Source organism: Stegostoma tigrinum, chromosome 24 (assembly GCF_030684315.1).
Source record: "Stegostoma tigrinum isolate sSteTig4 chromosome 24, sSteTig4.hap1, whole genome shotgun sequence".
Lineage (NCBI taxonomy): Eukaryota > Metazoa > Chordata > Chondrichthyes > Orectolobiformes > Stegostomatidae > Stegostoma > Stegostoma tigrinum.
In genome coordinates this window covers 31,917,133-31,943,338 of record NC_081377.1, presented here as the reverse complement: position 1 = coordinate 31,943,338, position 26,206 = coordinate 31,917,133, and the positions used below count along the sequence as shown (strand labels likewise).

Genomic DNA, 26,206 nt, shown 5'->3' with positions numbered 1-26,206 from the left:
TGCAGGGGAAGGTGGACTCCACTACACCGGGCACCTTCCCCTGGAACCACAGGAAGTGCTATACTTGCCCCCACACCTCCTCCCTCACCCCCATCCCAGGCCTCAAGATGAGTTTCCATACCAAGCAGATGTTCACCTGCACATCTGCCAGTGTAGTATACTGCATCCACTGTACCCGTTGTGGCTTCCTCTACATTGAGGAAACCAAGTGGAGGCTTGGGGTTAAAATAGTATCAGAGATAATGGGAACTGCAGATGCTGGAGATTCCAAGATAATAAAATGTGAGGCTGGATGAACACAGCAGGCCAATGTGCTCCTGAGATGCTGCTTGGCCTGCTGTGTTCATCCAGCCTCACATTTTATTATCTTGGAGGCTTGGGGACTGCTTTGCAGAACACCTCTGCTCGGTTTGTAATAAACAACTGCACCTCCCAGATGCGAAACATTTTAACTCCCCCTCCCATTCCTCAGACGACATGTCCATCATGGGCCTCCTGCAGTGCCACAATAATGCCACCCGAAGGTTGCAGGAACAGCAACTCATATTCCACTTGGGAACCCTGCAGCCCAATGTTATCAATGTGGACTTCACAAGCTTCAAAATCTCCCCTTCCCCCACTGCATCCCAAAACCAGCCCAGCTCGTCCCCTCCCTCCACTGCATCCCAAAACCAGCCCAACTCATCTCCGCCTCTGTAACCTGTTCTTCCTCTCACCTATCCCCTCCTCCCACCTCAAGCCACATCTCCGTTTCCTACCTACTAACCTCATCACGCCCCCTTGACCTGTCCGTCCTCCCCGGACTGACCTATTCCCTCCCTACCTGCCCACCTATACTCTCCTCTCCAACTATCTTCTCCTCTGTCCATCTTCGGTCCGCCTCCCCCTCTCTCCCTATTTATTTCAGAACCCTGTCCCCATCCCCCTCTCTGATGAAGGGTCTGGGCCTGAAAAGTCAGCTTTTGTGCTCCTAAGATGCTGCTTGGCCAGCTGTGTTTATCCAGCTTCACACTTTTTTAATCTTGGATTCTCCAGCATCTGCAGTTCCCATCATCTCTGATCACAAGATGTCAAAGTTTACTGAACTACCTTTATTTGGGCAGCTCCTGGTTTGGACATTATTGTTCAAAGTTGCTGATCCAGGCCAGAAAGTGTAGAATAGGTTTATTGTTGTGGAAAGTTACATTTTATTCTCTGATACATTCTCCTAGGTTCATCACTTAAGTATTGTATATCTATAAATTTTTGTAAGAGTTAAATCTCAAACATTCAGTTTATTGCTCTTGAGAAATAGTAGTATATCACAATAAATAAAATGTAAGTGGAAGTGTTTGTGTCCAGGTTCTCAAACGCCAAGGATATGATGAAGGCTGTGATATCTGGAGTCTGGGTGTTTTACTTTACACCATGTTGGCTGGGTGAGTGACCTTTTTTTCCTTTGTCTGCAGCCAGTATTTTGACAAGACTTTATGTGATCCATTTGTAACTGTACCCGTCTCAAAAAGATAGAACTAAAGGCAGTCTCATAAAGTGCAAGTAATGATATTAATGACCATTTTATTCTTGTTTGATTTCTAACATGCACACTATCCACTGCTTCTGGGTCCCTAGTTCTACTCCTTCACCATCAGTCGCTACTACATGGGAACATAGGAACAGCAATAAGCCATTTTTGCCACTCAATGAGATCATGGCTGATCAGTGGCCTAACTCCATATACTGCATTTGGCTGAATCCCTTAGAACCTTGCCTGAACAAAAACTTACCTTTTCAGATTTTAAATGAACAACCAACCCACCATCTACTGCCATTTGTGGGGGAGTTCCAAACATCTACCACCCTTTGCGTGGTAGTGCTTTCTAAAATCTCTCCTGAACGTTCTGGCCCTAATTCTCAGACTATGCCCCGTTGATCTAGAATCCCAAACAATGGAAATAGTTTATCTTTATTTTCCCCTTTTTACTGTTATCTTGAAGACTTAATTCAGACCACCTCTTAATCTTCTAAATTTTGGAGAAAATGGGCCCAATTTGTATAATTTCACCTCATAAATTAATCTTTGAAGTCCAAACCTACTCTTGCAAACCTACTCCCTCCAAGGCTAATTTATCCTTCCTAAGGTGTGGTGCCCAGATCTGCTCACAGTACTCCAAATGTGGTATAATGTAGCATAACTTATGTATCCTTATATTCCGGCACTCTAGATATAAAGGCAAGCAGTCCATTAGCTTTTTTGATTATTTTCTGCACGTGATGGTGACCTGTTGAAGTTCTGTGCACCTGAACCCCCAAGTCTCTTTGGACATTCATAATTAAAAATGCATTTTGCTTCATACCAGATATAAAGTACTCTGATCTATTCTTTTGGGTCCAATATGGATAACCTCACAATTGCTTACATTGAACTCTACATGCCACAGTTTTGTCCATCCACTTTGTCTATCACTTTCCCTTCATAATTTTCTGCTATCATCTATATTATCTACAATACCGCCTAATTATGAGTCATCAGAAATTTGGATATATGACTTTCTATGCCATTATACAAGTCATATAAATAATATGAATAATTGAGGCCCCAACACACATGCTTGTGAGATATCACTGCTTCCATCCTCCCAATTTGAATACCTACCAATTATCCCTTTTTCTGTCTCTTATCACTCAAATAATTTCTTAGCCATGTTAATAATTTTCCCTTGGTTCCATGTACTACTACCTTAGTTAACAGTCTCTTGGGACTATTTCAAATGCTTTCTGCAAGTCCTTATAAACCACATCCATTGACATTCCCTTGTCCGCTACTATAATAACCTCTTCAATGAGGTTTGTGGAGTATACCTACCTGTTATGAAATCATGCTGACTCTTCCTGATTAAGTGAAAATTTTCAAGGTGTTCAGTTGTCCTGTACTTGATTGTAGACTCCAATAATCTGTCCTACTCTGCCATTTTCCCCTGAACACCTGGTCCTTATCACTTTATTCATTACTTTGAAATACCAAGTGAAAACTATTTTTTTCTTCAACCAGTGCCACATCTTTTGCCTGTTATCCATTTTACCAAATTACATGAAAGAATGCACCTGCAACATCACTCAAAAATCACATTCCATCCAGGACAAAACAGCCTGCAACTCTGATATCCCATTTGCCTTATATTTAGTAATAAACGTGCTACCACCAATGGACTGTGGTAGCATTGAGTAGCACCTCCAAAATATACTGTAGCAATTTTTCAAGGTTGTTTTGACAACACCTTGCAGACCTGTAACCTCAACCAGCCAGAAATACAAGAGTTGAAGATCCACAGGAACGCCAGGATCTGCTGACTCCCTCCTCCCTTGCACACCATCATGACTTTGGGATTATATTGCTGTACCTCAAGTCTCACCAGGGCAAAATCTTAGAACTCCCTCTCTAATAGCACTTTAATGTGCCTTCACCACTGGACTGCAGCAGTTCAAAAAATGGCTTACCACCACCTTCTGTGACAATTAAGAATGACAATAAATACTGCCTTATGCCCCATGAATAATGAAAGACAATGGTGTGAAGCTTCCATCTGCCAGTGGAAATTTTTAGCATTATGTTCTGTACTTGATCCTCTTATCAAACTCTTGATCTCAATATTTGTATCTGTTGTTTGTTTTTAGTTTCCCCTTGAACAGATTTTCTCTTGTCATGCTACCATTTCCCAATATGTGAATTTTACTCCAGCATCTTTTGTGCGACACATCTAAGTATCAATGGTGGTCGAACTGATAGCTTCAAAGGCTTATTTTACTGACATGCAACAACTAAATAGATGAGTGTTTTGATAATTATGCCCCATGAGCATATTTACTGCATAGATTTCATTTCAGCAGAAACAACTCTTAAGCGACAGTCATTATCATCATATAGCACATTAGCTGGGCTGTTGTGGCATATAATGGTAGCATCCCAACTCTGAGCCAGAGACCTACATGCTCCAGAGGTGTGTAACAACATCTCTGAACAGGTTGATTGGAAAATGTTGACACATGTTAATTGCCACTCTACTTGAAAGAACAGCCAAGAATCATAGGTCAAATTTATGGGTATGTTGGGGATTCATTCTTCTAATTGTTAAAAACTGCTTTCAGGTATCTGAGTATACAATGTGCTTGTGCACACTAAAAACACTTGCCAGTTAGTCTGACAGGTAGGAAACGAAATGACAAAATGCTTCTCACAAAGAAGTAAAGTGGTTTAAAGGTAAGCTTCAAGAAGCTGTAAAAGGAGGAATCCTGTCAATATAGCCCTATTTTGGAATCAAATATCATTAGACAATTCTGTTTTAAGATTTTTTGCTTTCTCCTTCCATTGAAGCTAATTTTAAAAGTTTATTTATTGGGTTCCTTGTGTTGTTTTTGTAAATCATAATAAATTCTAATTTTTGCAAGTTCATATATCTGCACTTTAATTCAGCTAGTACGTTCATTAGAGTCTTGCTTAATCTGCGACCACATAGCCAAAGTCTCAAGGGCTCTTGTGAGACATAAAACCTGGGTTCATGTTCCTCCTGCTCCAATGGTGTCACATAACACATCTTAAAAAACTTAGAACAAAATATCTAGCCTAAGTCTCAACAAGTCTGATACACACCACGGAACAGATAATTGTAGCACTAATTTATTTTTGTGACATCCTGCTGAACACAAATTGCTTGCCTCTTATTCCTGCATAAGTAATTTTTGTGAAGCATTTAGAAGTGATCAAGATGTAAATTTTTAACATGAACAAAGCCTCACTGTCAGAATCTTATGTACAGTAGTTACACAAATAGTGCGAACTGCGCTCTTTTTAATTATTGAGCCTAAATTTTGTTCAACCACTCCCATAAACTATTACTGGCAGCCTATCAATCTACTCGACTTAATCTGTGAAAATTTTCTGGTCTTTGACTCTTTGAGAAATTGATTTGAGATTAAATATTGAAATTCCCTTCTCCCTTACTGGTGGCACATTGTATTTCTCCCTCTTGGGAAAAGAGTTGTATTTCTGTGGTTTCCTGTCTCATGGACCTGTTTTTGTTCTATAAGCTTTATGTAGTTGAAGAAAAAGTGCAAATCATACAATGTTTGACTCAGTGCACCAGATTTGTATTAATGAAGAAAATGTCATATCACAGAATAAAAGGCAGTGAACTTTGTAGTGGTTGTAACACGTTCAGCCAGGTGGATCTGATAGAGTATAATAGTTCCCGGATTGAGGTTGTTAATCTGATCCAATCAGGGACCCCTGGCTGACAGATAAAAAGAGGAGCGTCAGTCATTCTGACAGCCTGAGAACTTGCTCTGAGACAGCTGAACCAATGTCAAGGACTTTTGATATGTATATAAAGGGGGCTTGGCAGCAGGACTGGCTTCTTTGTAGTTATTTCAGTCTTATTGAGTAACAATAGTCCAACAGGTCACCTCGACCCTGACCCCCCAACTCCAGTTTCCTATGCCCTTATTTATATGTGCTTATATTAAATGGATGCTACAAGTTGTGGCCTTTATTCTTTAATGTTGTACTTTACTATTTGTATTTTGAAGAGTTAAGTCTGGTATGCTTGGGACACCATATGACTTTAGACTTATAATTTCCAATAATCTTCACTACTGAAGGGTTTTCTTGCCTACTCCTACTCTGGTTGTGGACTATTGACTAGAAATTGATTGCCATTCAATCAACATTTCCTCATTATTATATCAACTGTTACACCATGTAAATGGTAAAAAAAAATCAGCTAAGCCTTGGTCTCTTTTTAACTAACAATTTCTAAACATTTATTGCCATCTTAGTCATCTGATATCTGTTTATTCTTCTCACCAAATGATAGTTACAGGCAAGAGTGTGCGTTAATCTCTGTAAATGGTGATGCTGGAAAGAGTTTTGTTCTGTGAAGAACCCCCAACAGATCCAAGAGTGATGATACAGTTGTGGAGTTCTGCATTATAATGTGTCGTGCTTCACAAGATATTTGTGAAATAAAATAAAATCTACATTAAAGTATAATTTCAATTCAGTGGCATGATTTCTCCAAATGCTTGTGTACACGTTGCAGTTTGGTACCTTTGAGCAAAATTAGCTACCACATTTCTGTTGTTGAATTATATTGCTGTCTGTCTGCAGCATTGTTGAATTTCTCCTTATGTGTCAGTTTAATTCAATTAATGATGCTCTGACATCTAAGTAGGAGCTTGTGCTTCAAAATGTACACTATTATTTGGCATCTTTCTCAAACACATAGTATTTGCAAAATTGTGTGATTTGAGATATTATTTCTCAGGTGAGGCATGAAGCTGTCGCCCTCTGATTGTTGAGGTGAGCATTGAGTGTCTTATGGCACTATTCAAATACTGAGGAGATTCCATAGTTGCTTGATCAACATCCCATATTCACAAAACAGATTCTTTCAGGATTAAAATCATTATTGTTAGATCTTAGTATGCACAAATTGTCTGCCTCTTTCTCCCACATCAGTGTAACTTGAGCAAATTGTTTGCAGATGACTAATACGTAAATCTTTTTGAAAATCATTTCAGTTTTTAAAGGCACCTGATGATGGCTGTGATTTTTTTTCAGGCATGTAATTTAGTAGCTGTAAAATGCATTGTGCATTTGCAGATTTGTATGTGGGTGCATTAATAAGACAGACAAATACCTAAATTGCAGAACCAACATTTGTGTTTTAATCTGCTTTTGATGAGAGTTGCTATTTAAATCACTCTGAATTTCCAACCCCACTAATAACTATCTGACAAAAGTAGATGGCAAAGTATTATACTCTTCAGCTGGAGTACTAAGAGGTGCTCTCATGAAGGGTTCAGCGTTTCCTGCAAAATGTTATTCATGTTTGGTTATGAGGTAATGACTGGAGGCAGTTTAACTGGACTTACTAGCTGATAGCATACAAAATCTAAGTTAAAGAAGGATAACAAAGTACAAAAACAGAAGTTGCTGGAAGTACAGCAGGCTTGGCAGCATTTGTGAAGAAAAAACAGAGTTCACATTTCTCTGAGGAAGAGTTAGTGGATCCAAAACGGTAACTCTGATATTTTCTTCACTAGATGCTGCCAGACCAGCTGAGCTTCCAGCAACTTCTATTTTTGTTCCTGATTTACAGCAATCACAGTTCTTTTAGTTTTTATAACAATGTACAATCCTTTCATACTAAGTGAAGTTTTATCTGTACTTGAAACTTGAGGCAATGGTTTGCCATATAGTTTTTATTCAAAGTCACTGTTAAACATAATTGGCCTTTATTTTTAACAGATGATGATAGGAATAAAAAGCTGCCCCCTAACTAGAATGCAGGTCCATTCAATCTATTCACACTGGTGTTACGTTCCATTTTTGAATAGAGGTAGATAAACTAAAAACATCAAATATTTTGAAATTATGTGCTTGGAATTAAGATCCTGAATCAGTTTTTGTACTTTGGAATAAGTTACTAATAACATTCCCTCGCAAATCAATACGTAGAGCTTTTGGGAAACTGCCAGGAACAACTGTAGCTGACTGTTCTTCCATACATTCTAATGAAAATACAAAGTGCAATACCTGACTGTTAACGGAATTTATATTTCTCTTTGGCTATCTTGGATCAGATACACCCCTTTTGCTAATGGTCCCGATGATACGCCAAGTGAGATTCTGGCTAGGATTGGGAGCGGACACTACAATCTCCAGGGTGGAAACTGGGACAAAGCCTCTTCTGCTGCAAAGGTCAGTTTGAAAGGTTCCTGTATTCACAGATGCTGCCAGATGTGCCGATCTTCAGTATTGTTGAGAAATTGAGATGCAGGTTTCCCAGCTATCTGGATCTTCATTCTGGGAATGGGAGATTTGACAATGAGTGAAAAATGCAATTTCAAGATGAATCACACTACAATTCAGTGTTAGTGTGTTGATATTCAAGATCATCATTCAAATCCTACCGCACTCCTCTGTTCGACCCCGTTGACAGATGTCAGCCCTTTCCTTTGGAGAACGTACTGTGATAAAATACCAGATTTTACAATTACATTTAAATGTAAACAATAGAACAACTATAATGGGGAAAGGTTTTATGTGTGACTCAGTTCCTAAATCTGGCCCAGAAAAATCTATCTTTGTTGTTAGCTGTTATAGAGTCCTATCTTGAATTAATTTGAAGTAACTTCTAGTGAGTATAAAACTGCCAATATTTAATTGTGAATTGGCAGAAAATGGTGAGTCCAGAAAAGGTGAATGTGAGAAATAGAGCCCAGAAATAGATGCATCTGGTGTTGAGGACAATTACTTATGCAGCTTCCATGGTCACTTTGGGACAAGGCATCTTGCCTGTGGTATTTACAGTGAGTGAGGAACTTTATTATCAATGTTCAAAATTTAACTTTTAAATTAATATCTCAAAATAGAAATTTGTTGTTATTCCTAAGTGACTGTTATTTCCTCAAGCAAAAACAGAAGTTGTGGAAAAGTTCAGCAGGCCTGGTAGCATCTGTGAAGAGAAATCAGAGTTAACGTATCGGGTCCAGTGACCATTCCTCAGTTTCTGATATAGTTCTTCCGCAGGTCTGTTGTTTTCTTAGTTGCATTTTGGATCCTCTGAGACACTGTGATCAAACAGTTGATTGTGATGTATGGTGTGAAAACATCAGAGACAATTTCATAAGTTGTAGTTTCCTTTTTTATATTCCACCTTTTCCTTCTGTCCACACTCGTGACTGGAAAAGTAGTTGCAACCCTGTTGGCGAATATTGTTGCATGCCCAGTTGCTGTGATCTGTGTGAGTGGGATTGGAGTTTTTGTTTTTCCAATTGACCTGATGAAGAGGTGTGGGTTCTACAGTGTCCCCCTTAAATAACAAGCCATTGGGTAATCTAGAACAGAAATATATATCCAACAAATCTTTGGTAAGCAGGCTAAAGCTAAGTACAAAAGCAAGCAAGTAGCTTCGACCATATAAATAAGCATAAAGTATGTGTTTTACAGCATGATAATAATTAAAATAAATAATAAGAATTAAATTATCTCCTGCAACTGCTGTTACTCCTGCTGTTGGACTTTATTGGTCCCTAAGATCTGTCCTCCTCTTCCTATTTTTTAAAAATTCATCCATGTGTTTGAGCCAGGTATGACTCCAACCAGCACAGAGTTTTACCTCTGATTCCCAACAACGCCACTGTTGCTAGTGTTCCTTGACGCTGCACTGTCAAAAACAGCTTTGATCTCCAGGGCAGTCATTCTGTCACTGCACCTCTAGAATTGATACAGAGATAGTAGGAACTGCTGATACTGCAGAATCTGAGATAACAAGGTGTAGAGTTGGATGAACACAGCAGGCCAAGGAGGAGCCAAGCCTACTGGCCTCATCCCGCCTCCTTGACCCGTCCATCTTCCCTGGACTGACCTAACCTCTCCCTAATTCCCCATCTACACTCACCTTTACTGACTCCATCCCCGCCTCTTTGACCTGTCTGTCTCCTCTCCACCTATCTTCTCCTTTATCCATCTTCTGTCTGCCTCGCCTTGTCTCCCTATTTATTTCAGAATCCTCTTCCCTTCCCCCATTTCTGAAGAAGGGTCTGGACCCGAAATGTCAGCTTTCTTGCTCCTCTGATGCTGCTTGGCCTGCTGTGTTCATCCGACTGTACACCTGTTACCTCTAGAATTGATCTCCTTTTATCCTTCTTTGAATTAAAGCTGGAATGAGGTCAGAGATGAGCTAACGTGACAGAGACCAAACTGAGCATTGGCAAGTAAGATGTTTCTAAACAAGTGCTGCTTAATAGCACTATTGATGAGGCCTTCCATCGCTTTACAGATGATCTGGAGTAGACTGATCGGGCAGTAATTGGCTAGGTTGGAGTTGTCTACCTACAACACTGGCTTCTAGATGGTGTGTCCTGTACAGAAAAGCAGACAAGAACAGTTTGGCTAGGGCAAATTTTTGAGCATACATCTTCAGTATTATTACCAGAATGTTGTCATGGCCAATGCAAATCAATTTGCTGAAAACTGACATCTCTGATAGTGGGGATCTCAGAAGGATGCCGAGATGGATCATCCATTCAGTACACCTTCCTGAAGATTGTTGCAAATGCTTCAAAGTTATCTTTTGAACTGATGTTTTTGAACTGAATGACAGGGATGTTAGTGGAGCCTCCTCCTTTAGTGAGCTGTTTAATTCATACAATCATGGAATCCCTATAGTGTGCAAACAGGCCATTTGGCGCAACAAGCACACCGCCCCTCTGAAGAGCATCCCACTAGAACCATCCCCCTACCCTTTCCCGATAACCCTGCTTTTCTCCTGTCTAATCCACCTAATTTACACATCCCTGGACACTGTGGGCAATTTAGAATGACCAATCCACCTAATCTGCTTATCCTTGGCTTGCGGAAGAAAACCAGAGCACCCGGAGGAAACCCATGCAGACACAGGGAGAATGTGCGAACTCCACACAGACAGTTGTCTGCGGGTGGAACTGAACCTTGGTGCCTGGCGCTGTGAGGCAGCAGTACTAACCACTGAGCCACCGTGCCACCCACCACCATTCATGACTGGATGTGGGAAGATTGCTGAGCTGAAATAATCTGTTGGCTGTGGAATCATTTATCTCTATCTATCATTTGCATATGCTATTTGACATGCAAATAGTCCTGTTTTGTAGCTTCACGGGGTTGAAACCTCATTTTTAGACGTGTCTGGTTCTGCCTCCTGGTATGTGCTCCTGCACTCTTTGTTGAATCAGATTTGGATCCATGATTTGATGTTCACATTGTGTCAGAGTACAAATCCACTGCTGCTGATGGCCCACATACTTCATGGATATGCAGTCTTGAGTTGCTAGAATTGTTTGAAGTCTATCCCATTTAGCACAGTGATAGTGTTACCCAACGCAATGGAGAGTATTCTCAGTGTGAAGGACTTTGTCTCCATATGACAAAGAAACAAGACAAGGCCAGTTGGTCCTGCAGGCCTGTTACACCACTAATAAAATCATGACTGATCTGATTGTAACTTCAACTCTACAACCCTTCGGATCTGTGATAATCTTTAATTCCTTGCTATCAAGAATCTATCTATCTCTGCCTTAATAATACTTAAAGATCTACATCCCCTATCTGTTGAGGAAGGAAATTCCAAAGACCTCTGAGAGGAAAAAAAAGTTTCATCATCTCTGTTTTAAATGGGCACCCCCTAACTATTAAACTATGATCCCTCATTCTATATTCTACCTAAAGAGGAAACATGTTTTCAACGTCCACTTGGTCAAGTCCCCTTAGGACCTTATGTTTCAAATTAAGTCACTACTGACTCATCTAACTTTGAGAGATAGGGCCTAGCCTATCTAGCCATTCCTCATAAGACAATCCGCTCATTCCAAAAAATATTTGTATAAACCTTCTCTGAACTGCATCTAACATACCAAGATCCATCCATAAGTAAGGTGACCGGTATTGGTCACAGTACTCCAGGTGCAGTCTCACCAATAACTCTAAGCATAACCTCTCTACCCTTTCATTCAGTTCCCCTTGCAACCAAACATAACATTCTATTAGAGATAGCAAGAACTGCAGATGCTGGAGTCAGAATGTAGAGCTGGAGGAACACAGTAGGCTCAGGCAGCATCAGAGGAGCAGGAAAGCTGATGTATTGGATCGGGACCCTTCTTCAGAAATTATTCATTCTATTAGCTTGCTGTACCTTCAGATTGGCATTCTTTAATTCATGCAGTAGGACACACAGATTTCTCTGCATCTCAGGGCTCTGCATCCTCTTACCAATAATGCTTCTTCATTCTTTCTGCAAAAATGGACAATGTCACATATTTCCACATTGTACTCCATTTACCAGTTCTTTGCCTACTCACTTAACCTATCTGTTGGCAGGCAAATTGGTATGTGGTCAAGAATGTTTTTTTTCCCTCACAACCGAGTGCTGACTCAGTGTAGCAGCTGTATCATCCTTTAGGACTAAACCAGTTTGTTGCTGCTGAGCTACTGTCGGTGATGGACTTTGAAGTACCCCACCTATTTTGTGTCCTTGCCACCCTCACTGTGTCCTTGAAATGGTGTTCAACATAGAGGTATATTGATTAATCAGTCAAGGAAGAATGCCGGATGTGGTAACCAGAAGGAGGTTTCCTTCTTCATGTAAGACTTGATGCCACAAGACTTCATGGGGACTTACAGAGCAATTCAGTCCTGACTCTATACCACTGTGCTGCCACCTTTGCTCGGTCTGTCGGGCTGGTAGGACAAGACATGTCCAGGGGTGGTGATGGCATTATCTGGGACTTTGTGCCTGTAGTGTATGATTTTGTGAATATGACTGTGTTAGGCTGTTGCTTGACCTGTCCAGAGGCAGCTCCCCCAATTTTGGCACTGTCTCCCAGATATACGTAAGGAGAACTTTACAGATTTGACAGGGCTTAAATTGCCATTGATGTTTTCAGTGCCTTAGTCTGTGCCAGGTGGTCTGTCTGGTTTCATTCCTTTCTTTGTAGCGTTGGTACAACTGAGTGGCCTCTTTCAGAGCATAATCCAAAGTCAACCACTTTGTCATGAGTCTGGACTCGTATGTCAGCTGGACCAGGTTAGGATGCAGTTTCTGTTTTGCAAATAGACATGAGTAAACAAGTTAGATTTATACAACAATCAATAATTTTATGGTCATTAGTATTTTAATTCCAGTTTTTAATTGAATTCAAATGTTGCCATTTGCCATGGCAGGGATTCAAACCCAGGTCACCACAACATTATCTGGATCACTGGATTACTAGTCCAGCAACAATACCACAACTGCATCACTACTTCTGTCATACTGACTTTACGGAGATCATTCAAAATCATAGAAAAACCTTCTTCAGGTATCATGACCAGATTGCTTATTGCCAATCTCCTGACTTCTCCTCGTACCTTTGCATGTTCTTTCTATCATCCAGTATGTTCTTGAATGCCTCAATTGAAACTTCTTCCACCACACTTCCAGACAGTACATTCCATACCCTAACTACGTGTTGTGTGAGAGTTTTTTTTCTCAGATCTTGTTGAGTTCAGGGTGAAGCCTATTTGTTCTTTTGAAAGAACATCCCAAGATTGTAATTCCTAAGCAAATCCAGTCTGCAAGACTTCAGAGACAATCGTGCATGCTTAATAACTTGACCACATGGTCAAAACATCAGACATTCTTGAATATTCCACACCTTAACATTTTTACTTCAAGAGTAATCCATCGTCCAATGAATTTTTGCTTTCAGGAGACCAATCTCCGCAGAGAAAATCTGTTTTTGTTCCTCTTTTCCTGAGGGAGTGAGGGAGGGTGGGTGAGTGAATAAGGTAAGTATTTATATTTGATTGATACTGACTGTGTATGTTGACAAATTATTACCTAATCTTTATCTGATAAGTTTTGGGTGATAGAGTCATACAACACAGAAGCAGACCCTTCAGCCCAATTCATCCATGCCAACCAGGTTTCCAAAATAGAACTAACCCCATTTCCCTCTCACCCTTTCCTATCCATGTACCTGTCCAAATGTCTTTTAAATGTTGTAATTGCACTCACCTGTATCACTTCCTCTGGCAGCACACTCTGTATAATTAGAACCCTCTGTGTGAAAAAGTTGTACGTCAGGTCTCTTTTACGTCTTGCCCCTTTCATCTTAAACTTATGCCCCCTAGTTTTGGACTCCCCTACCATGAAAGAAAAGGCCATTGCTTTTCACCTTATTTATGCCCCTCATAATTTTATAAACTTCTATAAGGTCACGCCTCAGCCTCCTACTCTCCAGGGTAAAAAAAAGTCCCAGTCTGTCCAGCCTCCCCTGCGACTTCCACCCCCTCCAGTCTTGGTATCATCCTTGTAAATCTTTCTTGCATCCTTTCCAGTTTAATAACATCCTTCCTATGGCAGGGTGACCAGAACTGTATGCAGTACTCTAAATGTGGCCTTACCAATGTCTTGTACTTTTGGTTTGATAATAAACCAACAGTTGTGTTTATTAAGACACCTAGTTGATAGATCTCACTGTTGAAAACTTATTATAAAACGGTATTTAATTGTTCATCTTGATAATGGAAAAAGTATTTTTACATTGTGATTGGTGGAGTAGTGGGACTAGAGTAACAGTGCATTCCTCCAGCCCTGACAGTGACATATGCATCAACAAATTCCGACAGACTCATCAGAGATAGTAGGAACTGCCGATGCTAGAGTCTGAGGTAACAAGGTGTGGAGCTGCAGGAACACAGCAGACATCAGAGGAGCAGGAAAGCTGACGTTTCGGGTCTGAACCCTTCTTCAGAAATGGGGGAGGGGAAGGGAGGTCTGAAATAAATAGAGAGGGGGGGAGCGGTGATAGAAGGTGGATAGTAGGGCAGATAGTGGGAGAGAAGACGGACAGGTCAAGGAGGCGGGAATGAAGCTAGTAAAGGTGAGTGTAGGTAGGAAGTTGGGATTGGGGGTTGACTCCCTCGTCTGCTCCACGCTCCCAACTAGCCCCACCACCTCCTGCAGCTTTCCCTGTCACTGTAGGAGGTGCTACACCCACCCCTACACCTCCCCCTTCACCTCCATCCCAGGCCCCAAAAAAACCTTTCACATTAAACAGATGTTCACCTGCACACCTGCTAATGTCCTCTACTGTATCCGCTGTTCCCGATGTAGCCTCCTTTACATCGGGGAGAGCAAGCAGAGGCTCGGAGACCACTTTGTGGAGGACCTACACTTTGTTCACAACAAACGAAAACACCTCCCAGTCGCGAACCACTTCATCTCCCCCTCCCACTACCTGGACGACATGTCCATCCTGGGCCTCCTCCAGTGCCAGAACAATGCCACCTGAAAACCGGAGGAACAGCGCCTCATATACCGCCTTGGAACCCTACAAAGTATCAATGTGGACTTTACGAGCTTCAAAGTCACCCCACCCCCAACCTCATCGCAAGACCAGCTCCCCTCATCCCTGCCTCCTTGACCTGTCTGTTTTTCTCCCACCTATCCGCTCCTCCCACCTCACTGCCAAACCCCCATCCCCACTTTCTACCTTCATTCGTCTTTACTAGATTCATCCCCCCTCCTTCAACTGTCCGTCTTCTCTCCCACCTATCTGCTCCACTATCCACCTTCTAACCCTAACCCTAACCCCCTGTTTATTTCAGAGCCCCCTTCCCCTCCCTGACCTCTGAAGAAGGGTCCAGACCTGAAACATCAGCTTTCCTGCTCCTGTGATGCTGCCTGGCCTGCTGTGTTCCTCCTACTCCATACCTTGTTGTCTTTCCTCTTGACTCAACTGTTTCAATGGTCCTCTTATTGGAGTCTTGTTCTCTACACACCTTATACTTGAGCTCATCTACTGCACCCTGTTGCCCTCTGTTCTCTATTCAGATATCACCTTTAAATTTCATAACATCATTTTAAAATCTTTTCTTTGACTCATCCTCCCTAACTACAATGTTCTCCAGTTCTACATCACTTTCTTTTGCTGATTTCTAAATTCCTTGCTTTAATCCCAAAATTGATGGTTGTGCCTTCAGCTGTTGAAGTGTCATGTGCTGCAATTCCTTTTTTTAAAGTACGTCCCTCTATACTTCTCTCCCTCACTGGCTCAGTTTAAACCACTGCTCAATAAACCTTTGGCCAGTCCTCTTAATATTGCTTTCTTTTTGTTTAGCATCTATTTTTTCTGATTATTCCTCAATAGGATACCTTCAATATTCTTGCATTTGTAGAAGACTTTTAACGTGTTATTATATTTCACTTAAAATTCATCAATTTGTTTTTATTTAAGACTTCTTATTATTTGCTTCTAATGTTAAGTCTGAGAAATAAAACTCATCCCTAATGACAACTTTCCAATTGACAGGACCTTGTCTCCAAGATGTTGCATGTTGATCCACACCGACGTCTAACAGCAAAGCAAGTCTTGAAACATCAGTGGATTGTAAACCGAGATCAGCTTCCACAAAGCCAGTTGACCCGCCAGGATGTCCATCTTATTAAGGCATGTAATTATTTTTAATGGGTGAATACATATGCTGACTGATAATACTCTCAACACCCTTTAGGGTTCCCTGGGCATCATTTCTTATCCTGGTGGCTTTACCATGATTTAGAGCAGAATTTGAGGTGCCAGCTACTGCCAATTTAGTAAGCTTATGTCACAGAACTGTCCGTAGAGTCATAAAGTCATACAGCTTGGAAACAAACCCTTTGGTCCATCTTGACCATGCTGACCATGTTCCCAAACTAAAATGGTCCCACCTGCCCTCATTTGGCCCATATCCCTCCAAACCTTTCCTAATCATGAACTTATCCAAATTGCTTTTAAACATTGTAACTGTACCTGCATCCACCACTTCTTCATTCCACGCACAAATCACTGGCTGAGTAAAACAGTTGCCCCGAGTTGCTTTTTTAAAATCTTTGTCCTCTCACCTTAAAAATATGCCCCTTTGTTTTGAACTCCTTCACCTTGGGGAAAAGACCTTTGCTATTCACCCTGTCTATACCCCTCATGATTTTGCAAACCTTGATAACGTCACCCCTCAACCTCCTACGCTCAAATGAAAAATGTCCCAGCCTATCCAGCTAATTTTTAAAACTCAATCTCTCCAAAATGTTAAATCTTTTCTGAACCATCTCCAGTTTAATAATATCCTTCCTATAACAGCGTGAGCAGAACTGGACAGAGTACTCCAGAATAGGCCTTGCAAATGTCCTATACAATCTCAACCACATCCCAACTCCTATACTTGAGGGTCTGAGCAATGAAGACAAACATGCTAATGCCCTCTTAACCATCCTGTCTACCTGTGCCACAAATTTCAAAGAATCGTGTACCTGAATGCCTAGGTCTCTCTGGTTCTACAGCACTACGCAGGGCCCTACTTTTAATTGTATAAGTCCTTTCCTTGTTTGTTTTATCAAAATGCAATATGTTGCATTTATCCAAATTAAACTCCATCTGCCGTTCGTCAACCCATTCACTGATTTGATCAAGATCTCTTTTTAATCTTAGATAACCTTCTTCACTGTCCAATTTTGGTGGCAGACTTACTAAACACGCTTCCTATATTCTCACCCCAACGACTCATGTAAATGACAGACAAAAGTGGAACATTGCTGGTCACAGGCCACTAGTCTGATAAACAACCCTCCAGCACAACCCTCTGTATCCAACCATCAAGCCAATTTTGTATCCAGTTGGCAAGCTCACCCTGAATCCCATGTGATTTAACTTTACTAATCCGTCTATCATAAGGAGTCTTATCAACGGCTTTACTAAAGTCCAAGCAAACAATGTCTCCTGCTCTGCCCTCATCAGTCTTTTTGGTTACTTCCCCAAAAAACTGAATCAAGTTTGTGAGATACAGTTTCCTTCGCACAATGTCCAATTTGATCTCTGCATCCAACAGCACAGCTGCTGAAGTAAAGCGAACATTTGAGTTGTTTGCTGACATACAATGTGTGTCAGTCAGGTGTTGTGACATTTCTACCCACTGAGGTAGAAGTATGTATTTTCCTTAAAACAGTGGCACCAATTCTTTCAATTAACTGGGTATCAGTAGCTTCTGAAGTAGCCTTGACATAATAGTCAAGGTGTTTCCAAAACTATATAGTTAGCCCCGATGAAGAGGCAACTGACTTTAAATCTGTAAAAGTTCATGTATTTTGTGTGGAAATCTGCTTCATGTAAGGGGTGTTTTTTTAATAAGTGTTTCTGTGCTTTCTTCTCAGGGAGCAATGGCTGCCACCTTCTCAGCCTTGAACAGCTCCCCGCCAGCACCAAAACTGGAGTCTGTGAAGGCATCAACTTTAGCTCAACGCAGAGAACTTAAAAAGCTGCCATCCACCTCACTGTAACTCAGCATTATTTGCAGCTTATCACGGGTAGTGCAAGATCCAGGGAAGCCCAAGTTATGTGCACAGTCAGAGAGACTGTTCTTCCCTCAAGATGTGGCAATTCAGAGGAGCGTTATTTCACTATTGAATCTTTGGGATAATATTGCAGTACTTGAGAGATAAAAATAAGGAAAACAAACTAAGGGGGATCTGCTTTTTACCATGTGAAATAGCTTTTACCTTACAATTCTGGAGTAGTAACTTAACTGCCAGACTTGGTTTCTGTGCAGAGTATCTTACAGCAACCAAACAACTCTGAATTCTGTTTAAGAGTATTTCCTATTCCTTTAAAATTAACTTTTCAAAAGAACAATACTTTCTTTTTGAACTGTGGTTGTGAGCATAGTCTAAGTACAAATCATCTCTGAGTCATGAGGAACATAATATTGGGAAATTACAGAACTAATCAGATAATAGCCAGGCTGAGATTAGGCTGTAACATTCTCAAAAAATTTGAAAATTCAAAACATCTGATTGTGTGTCAAAGCTCGCTGTTGTTCATGCTATTCTTCTTATTTCATACTACCTTTCCCTCCCACGCATTTAGATTTATTAAATCGTAGTTCATGTTTTTTGCAGTAATGCACCATAAAGATTTCAGTCGGATGTTGAGTAAATCACTGTTCAAAGATGTGCTTAATGATGCTTGAATTCCTTGCCCCATGGTCTTAGTGATCATGGCATAAATGCAATTATAAATGAACAAATGCCTTGTAATAATGCAGTTTACAGTACCCAACAACAGATCAAATCATATCATTACATGTGCATACAATCATTATGCTTAAAACCAAACCACCCATCTCTGTCTAACAGACTTAAATATGCTCCCTGCCAACAGATCACGTGACTGTCAGGGATTGATTCTATTCACATGGAAATATAGTAACATATTTATTCATTTAACATTTAGCTAATTGTCCCATGGCCATTATTTGATATCTGCTTTCTGGACTATTGCATATAATTGTGTCAGGACCTAGAAGGATTGTATCTTTGGGAGTGCTTATGTATCCAACTGCTGTCAGTACATGCAAGTGGCTGCATGTGCAGAAAATGTAAAACTCTGGAAGTCTTGGGATTTAAACTGGGTGGCACAATGGCTCAGTGGTTAGCACTGCTGCCTCACAGCACCAGGGACCTGGGTTCAATTTCATCCTTTGGTCTGATTGGAATTTGCGTATTCTCCCTTGTCTGCGTGGGTTTCCTCTGGGTGCTCCAGTTTCCTGCCACAGTCCAAAGATGTGTGGTTTAGGTCGATTGACCATGCTTAAAAGGAAAATTGCCTATAATGTTCAGGGTGTGCAGGCTGGATGGATCAGCTGTGAGAAGTACAGGGTTACAGGAATAGGCTAGAGGGTTGGGATGCTCTTCAGAGGGTCGGTGTGGCTCGATGGGCTGAATGGCCTGCTTCCACACTGTTAGGGATTCTATGATATGAATCGTCTGAAATGAGAGCATTGTAAATGCAACAATGCTTGTTTAAAAGAGCAACGATCTTAGCAAGTCACAAAAATGCCAAATTTAATTGAAGAACTTTCATTGTGACTGAACTGATATGCAAGAACCTTCAGCAGCAGCAGAACTGTATTCCTCTACATCTCTCACCTTGCCATTACCATTAACACATTTGGCTAGTGAGGATAGGACAAAAGAGACTCATCGCCATACATATTTAAATTCGAGGTATCAAGTTAGTATAGCAATAATACAGGGCTTCAAACAAAGTAAACAATGGGTAAGCATCCTATTGATAGAGTTGAGTGTTCCCAGAAACAATGGATCAGATCAAGGTTCTACAGTCCTATCATGTCAAATTGTAAATATTAGTAGCTATTGACATAGAAGCTACTCCATGAATGATCTCAACCTGGACAATAGTAAAGACCAGCAGGCCAAAGCAAAAGGCTGCTGATGCATCTTGAAGTGAATGTGTTGATTGGACGTTCCCTCTCAATTTCCCACTCAGGTATCCATCATTGAAGATGCCATTTTTAGTCAATTAAGTTCAATCTACACAATATTAAATGGATGAGTGCTGTGAGTACAACACAGATCATGGTCCTGACAACATCCACCTTCAAGACTGAAGACTTTATGCTTGGCTGTAGACAATCTGTTTTAATACAGTTACAGCACCAGACCTAACTATGCAGAAGATCGCCTGGGAATATCCTGTTCACAAAATAAAGAACAAATAACAATTCAACCAGTTACAATCCCAGCAGTTTATTTTCAATTATCAGCAAAGTAATTGAAGATATTGTTGATATAGCTGTTTGGTGTCACTTACTCACCAATGACCCGCTCACCAATGTTTATTTTGGGTTCCATTAGATCTACTCTGCTTAAAATTGTATTCAAGCCTCAATCCAAACATGGGCAAAAGAGCTGAATTCCAGGAGTGACTTGTATCCATCCTTGAATACAATGCAGCATTTGACTGTGTTGCATCAAGGAACCTAAGTAAAATTGAAGTAAATGTGAAGCAGGGAACTATCTCCCCTGGCTGGAATCATGTCTTGCACAAAGAATGGTCATTGTAATTGCTGGAAGCAAATCATCTTAAGCAAAAGAAAATTATTGCTGTAGTTCCTCAAGGCAGTGTCCAATGTTCAACCATCTTCAGTGGGTCTATTAATGATCTTCAGTTCAACATAAGGACAGAATTTCACTGATGATTCCACGGTGTTTAGACCCATTTATAACTTCTTAGATAATGAAGCAGCATGTGCCCACATGCAGCAAGGTCTGGAAACTTTAAAGCTGAGCTAATAAGCGGCAAACAACATTGCGCGGTACAAGTAGCAGGCAGTGACTGTCTCCAGCAAGAGAGAATCTAACCACCTTACAATTTAATGTCATTACATTCATTGCCATCTCTGGATACCCCCACCATCTGGGGGCTTTGATTTACCAGTACTGTAACTGGGCCAATTGTCAGTGGCTCCAACAACCACTGGCAGCTGGGATTTCTGCTACTGCTTCATTGCCATCCACCCATCTTCAGAAATATTCATTCTCTCCATCATTGGATGTACCATGACAACAACATATCATCTACAAGTTGCATTGCAGCAACTCACCAAGGCTTTTTTAACATCACTTTACAAATCTTCAAAGTAGCAGGAAAACCAAGGAGACACATGTGAACATCACCAAATGCAAGTCCCCCATCTGCCTCCCAAAGAATCACATCATTCTGACTTGGAAATTTGTCACCATTCCTTCACTGACACGTGATCAGTCAATTGTGGAACTCCCTCTCCAGCAAAACTATGGGGAGCCATGGAAGGTACTTAAAACACAAAGACTACAGTGACTTAAGAAAATGGGTCAACATCACCTTCTCAAAAACCAAAACTTCAGGAATGTCTAAACCAACATCTGCATTGCCAACAATTTCAAATTAAATGGTTGATATTATTTTACAACGTAGGATAATTGCTTGCAAATGTAATCAACCTGTAACATTGATGGATGATAGAAACTGAAAACTCAGCACCAGGTTTTAGTCTGGTGTCCATGTGGGAATAGCTACACTTAATTTTTTCCTAAGAAATCTGAAGCTTTGCTATGCGTTGCTATCCCTGCACAATTTTATCTGGCATTTTTCTGGGTCAGGAGATTGCCTAGAGATTGCTGACCATCCCTCCACTCCCCACCGCGCCAACCCACCTCCCACAAGGTGGTAAATCAGGAACAAGTATTAGATTTTGCCCCACACACCATTTTCATCTGGTGATGTAGCACTTTAGCAAATCACTGAAAGCATTCCAGGTTTGAGAGTTGTAAATAAAGTAAAAAGTTTCGTGAGAAGTCTTGGTTTCACACCCCAAGTGCTAGTGTAACGCAGATGTGTTTCCATGCAGTTATTCATCAGTAAGAAATATCTTTTAAAAGTAAATTGATCAATTATATATTTACTCACATGCATTATATACTTTACCAATGAAGAAAGCACAGTAATGCTGTGAAAAACATAATTGGATGTCCTGTCAACCTGTGTTATCAGATGTTCTATTATGCTTTGACAGTTGACAAAAAGATCGAACTACCTGCTCCCTTACATTGATTGACAGACACATTGCATTAGAATTGAAGTGAACAAATTGTTTTCTTCCCAATGAGGAGCTATTGTTTGAACAGCATGCAATTATCAATGCAATGTTCCGGCTCAAGTACTAATGAATTTTAGCATAGATGTTCCATTCTTCTGAGAATAAATGATTGCTTCAAGAGTCACAACTTTTGATATGATTTCTACTGTTTTGACACGTGAACAGGATTGCAATAATTACAAGGTTTTGATTTCATATCGCGGAATGCAGTTTGTTTCCCAAATGTCAATGATATGGGGATTTTAATATATGGTGAGGGGTTTTTTCTTCCCTAAAGACTGCATTCAATTCATTCCATTCAATGTCAATAGAAAGTAAGGACTGTAAATTGTACATATGAGGTGATTGAGTATTGAGAGTGGCTGAGTTAGCATGATAGGTAAGAGGTGACATGTGCTGGCATGAGAGTTGGGTGAGGGAGTTGAAGGATGAGATTTAGGGGGCCTTTAAACATTATTAGAAGCTGGGATGCTATGTTGGAGAGATGAAGCAGGCATTATAACTGCCCACATCCACAGCCACAGTCCTGTCACACTCCAGTGTGACTCGTGAACAGTACTGTTAACCTAACACCTGTGAAAGACAGAAATGATGTTTGAAGTCACACATGGATCAGTCATGCAGCTTGTAAGATGTAAAAGTGCACAGATTGGAATTTCTCAAGACAAGAGGAAGATTCAACCTTTAGTTATAGGAGATTAGTATTTGAGTATGCCTAGTTGTTATTGCTTTCACTCAGCCCAAGATAGGGTATACAATTTAAAATCTGCACGACTGTAAATATTTATAATTATAGCCAAAAATATATTAGATCACAATATTCTGTATAAATCAACCTACATTTGACAATGTGCTCAATGAAATAATAAACATGTATTGACACCAACCACTGCTCCACCAATACAAATACGTATCATTGAGTAGCATTGTTTCAGAAAATTGACTTAGAAACTCAATAAATAATTTACAATTCAAATTCTATTAATAAACACTTCTGAAGTGATTAATATTTGGCTAGTTTTTGGAATTGTCTGTTAATGTTAATGGACAGAGCAAGCTGATTGTAAAATCACATACATAAGGGAAGAATATCTTCTGTCTAGCTAGTTTAAACAATCTCTTCTTGTTGACTCATGCCCAAGTGGCTCTGTGTGCTGTTGTGACATGTGTATCCCATCACATTATACATTGGCCATTAAAGCTGCTTTGCCAAAGAGATAGTCTTCTCACCTTAGACTCCAATGCTGCCTTAGAGCCATTATCATTTTGAGGATGACCATAAATTTTGTCCCCACTTCTGTTTACTACTGCAATGTACTGTTACAAATGAACTATGTAAGAAAGTGAGTACTGGAAATATAGATGGTTGGCTTGAAATTGTTTCCAATGGAGAAAGGCAGATGACCTCCATGTTTTAATGCTGGAAACCTCTGACAAGATTAGGATATATATTAGTTTTAACTTGCAGTTGGACCTGCAGGGAGAATACCAGAACAATTAGTCTAATTGTAGCCAAAATGAAAGTGGTATGCATCTCCCAAAATCAAATATGTCATTGAGGAATAAATTTGGAGCTTCTAGCTGTGGGCCGACATATTAGCTTACGTGACAAGGGTAGGGACAAAGAGGCAATACAATTATGTGAGGCAGCAGGCCAGATTTGAATGCTTGAGTTGTAAGATGGCTCACAATAAACAACTCTTTGAATGCATGTTGTCTTAATGTATAGATCTGCATGCACTCCTAATCATGAAGTTAGCCTGTCTTAGTCAAAGACTTTTATTCAAACAAAATAACTTTCAAACGTAAGGTGTTAGCTGGTTTGAATGAGAACGAGCTTGAATTTTGGAGATGCCAACAGATGGTCTACTTCACAGTGCAAGCAGTTGAATCAAACTTCAGGGTGGTCTTCCTAAAATTCCCCAGTTGCAAAATTAATTGGTATCAAATTTAATGAAAGAATCTCCAGCCATAAAATTAGTATTTTTGTTCCAATACAAAAGCATAATGAACAGTAAACTTGCAATGAACAGGAGGAAGGACTTTTTATATGGTTATAAATATTTTGATTAGTTTACCGGTTTACAGTGGCAACAATATTGAAAATAAAATTTGTTGCCCTAATGAGACAAAGTACTATTAAAGATGAACATTGAAAGACTGTGGTCAGTTTTTGACCTTCACTTTAAATTGTTGACTACTCTGTTCCAAAAACCTCAAATGCAAAGCAATGCTTACCTCATACAGAATACATTCTATCATAATCTAGTCATATAGGATCAAGTTGAAAACATTCTTGTTCTGGTACTTACATTGGGAAAATTACACTGGACCTAATCTTTCCTGCATCTAAGGTTACAAGTACCTGCCAAGACTACAGGCAATTGATTGTGCGAAACTGTACAAGTTACTTCTTAGTTTAATCGGAAATGTTATATTGAGATACACTTTACAAAAAAAATTCCTTACTATTGTGCTTGTTCCTCAAGTTGTTTAATTTCTTACCCTTTTTGTATTCTCTTAGAAAAGGTTCTGATTCTGGACTCTACTTGGTGTTGCTCTGGTTAATTAATGCTGTTGGATTTTCAATTGCATAATTACTGTTTCCTGTACAAATTATTACTGTCCTCATTAGTGATCTTTTTTAAAAAATAGTCACAATTTGCTTTGCTTTGATGAATGAACAATTTGCAATGTCACAATTTGTTTTAATAAAGATGTTAATTAAAACTATGTGATTTAGGAAGTTTTCATAGGATGTAATATTTTCTGTCATTTGAAATGGTTCTTGACTTTGTAATTTTTTTTCTTGGTCATCTGGATTTATGAATGTCTCTGCCACATCTCTTGGAAGCCTGTATTGCAAGATTGTGAATAAATTCCTAGCAGAACTGCACTGACCGAGTTTCCTCAGATATCTTCCATTTTTCTTGAATGGCTTATTAGTTGTGTCACATTGAGATCTGTGTTGAGCCTATAGCAAAGAATAGGAGTACACGGACTCCAATTGCAGTGTTAGCAGAGGATGGGTTGCAAAGATGAATGTGAGGGAAAGAACAGATTATTATCTTCAAAATTATGAATACAATCAATTCAATATCTTCGCCTGGAGCAGAGTTTTATTAACAACAGCTTTAACTTCTTTTGGGTCTTTAATCTTGTAAAACATCCCAAGTTTCTTCACAACCACAACCAGACAGAAATTTACAATATGTCAAAGGAGGAGACATTACGACTGGTAACCAAAAGCTTTGTGGAATAAACTAGGTTTCAAAAGAGTCTTAAAAGGAAAAGGCAAATAGGCATGGGAAGTAATTCCAGAACTTAAGCCCTAGACATTTGAAGATGTAGTCATCAATGCTGGAGTGAAGGGGATCTTTAATAGACTAGTACTAAAGTAGTAGAAGGATTTTGATGGGTTGTAGAGCTGAGGGAGGTTGCAGAGTGGGATTAAAAAGGCATTTAGCATGCTTGCCTTCATTGCTTAGACTTTGAGTGTAGGAGATTGGACATCATGTTGAGATTGTACACGATGTTGGTGAGTCTTCTGGAGTACGATGTCCAGTTCTGGTCACCTTGTTATTGGAAGGATATTATTAGGCGGAGGTGGTTCAGAAAAGATTTACCAAGATGTTGCCAGGCATGGAGGGTTTGAGTAATAAGGAGAGGTTGGGCAGGCTGGGACTTTTCTCACTGGAGCATAAGAGTTTGAGGGGTGACCTTATAGAGGTTTATAAAATCATGAAGGGTATAAATAAGGTGAATTACAGGTGGCTTTTCTCTAGGCTAGGGGATTTCAAGATTAGGAGCACATTTTTAAGATGAGAGGAGAAAGATTTTAAGAAGTCATGAGTGGCAACCTTTTTACACAGAGAGTAGTGCCTGTGTGGAATGAACTTCCTGAGGAAGTGGTGGATTCAGGTACAGTTACAACATTTAAAAGACATTTGGATAAGTACATGAAGAAGAAATATTCAGGGGAATATGGGCCAAGCAAGGGGAGGGTCCAGGTTAGTTTGGGAATATGGTTGGCATATACTGGTTGAACCAAAGAGTATTTCCATCCTGTATGTCATCTATGATCTGTTCTTAGTTCTTTGTACTGCCTCTCCTGAAATGGCCTCTCTTCTGGCACTTATAAACTTCAGTAATGTTGGGCATGCAAAGCTCTACCAT

At 40.1% G+C, this 26,206-nt stretch overlaps 1 protein-coding gene across 7 annotated transcripts in view; it reads left to right on the top strand.

Annotated features, from left to right (window-relative positions):
- LOC125464939 (ribosomal protein S6 kinase 2 alpha-like) overlaps nt 1-24,919 on the top strand; it is a 302,768-nt gene extending 277,849 nt beyond the window's left edge. For all 7 annotated transcript variants that reach the window (XM_048557885.2, XM_048557881.2, XM_048557880.2 and 4 more), the window contains 4 exons: nt 1,342-1,418; nt 7,621-7,738; nt 15,871-16,008; nt 17,745-24,919. In XM_048557885.2, coding sequence (XP_048413842.1) covers nt 1,342-1,418; nt 7,621-7,738; nt 15,871-16,008; nt 17,745-17,870 — 459 coding nt within the window. In that variant the 3' untranslated portion in view covers nt 17,871-24,919. The remainder of the gene's footprint in view (nt 1-1,341; nt 1,419-7,620; nt 7,739-15,870; nt 16,009-17,744) is intronic.
- Nucleotides 24,920-26,206: the final 1,287 nt, after the last annotated feature.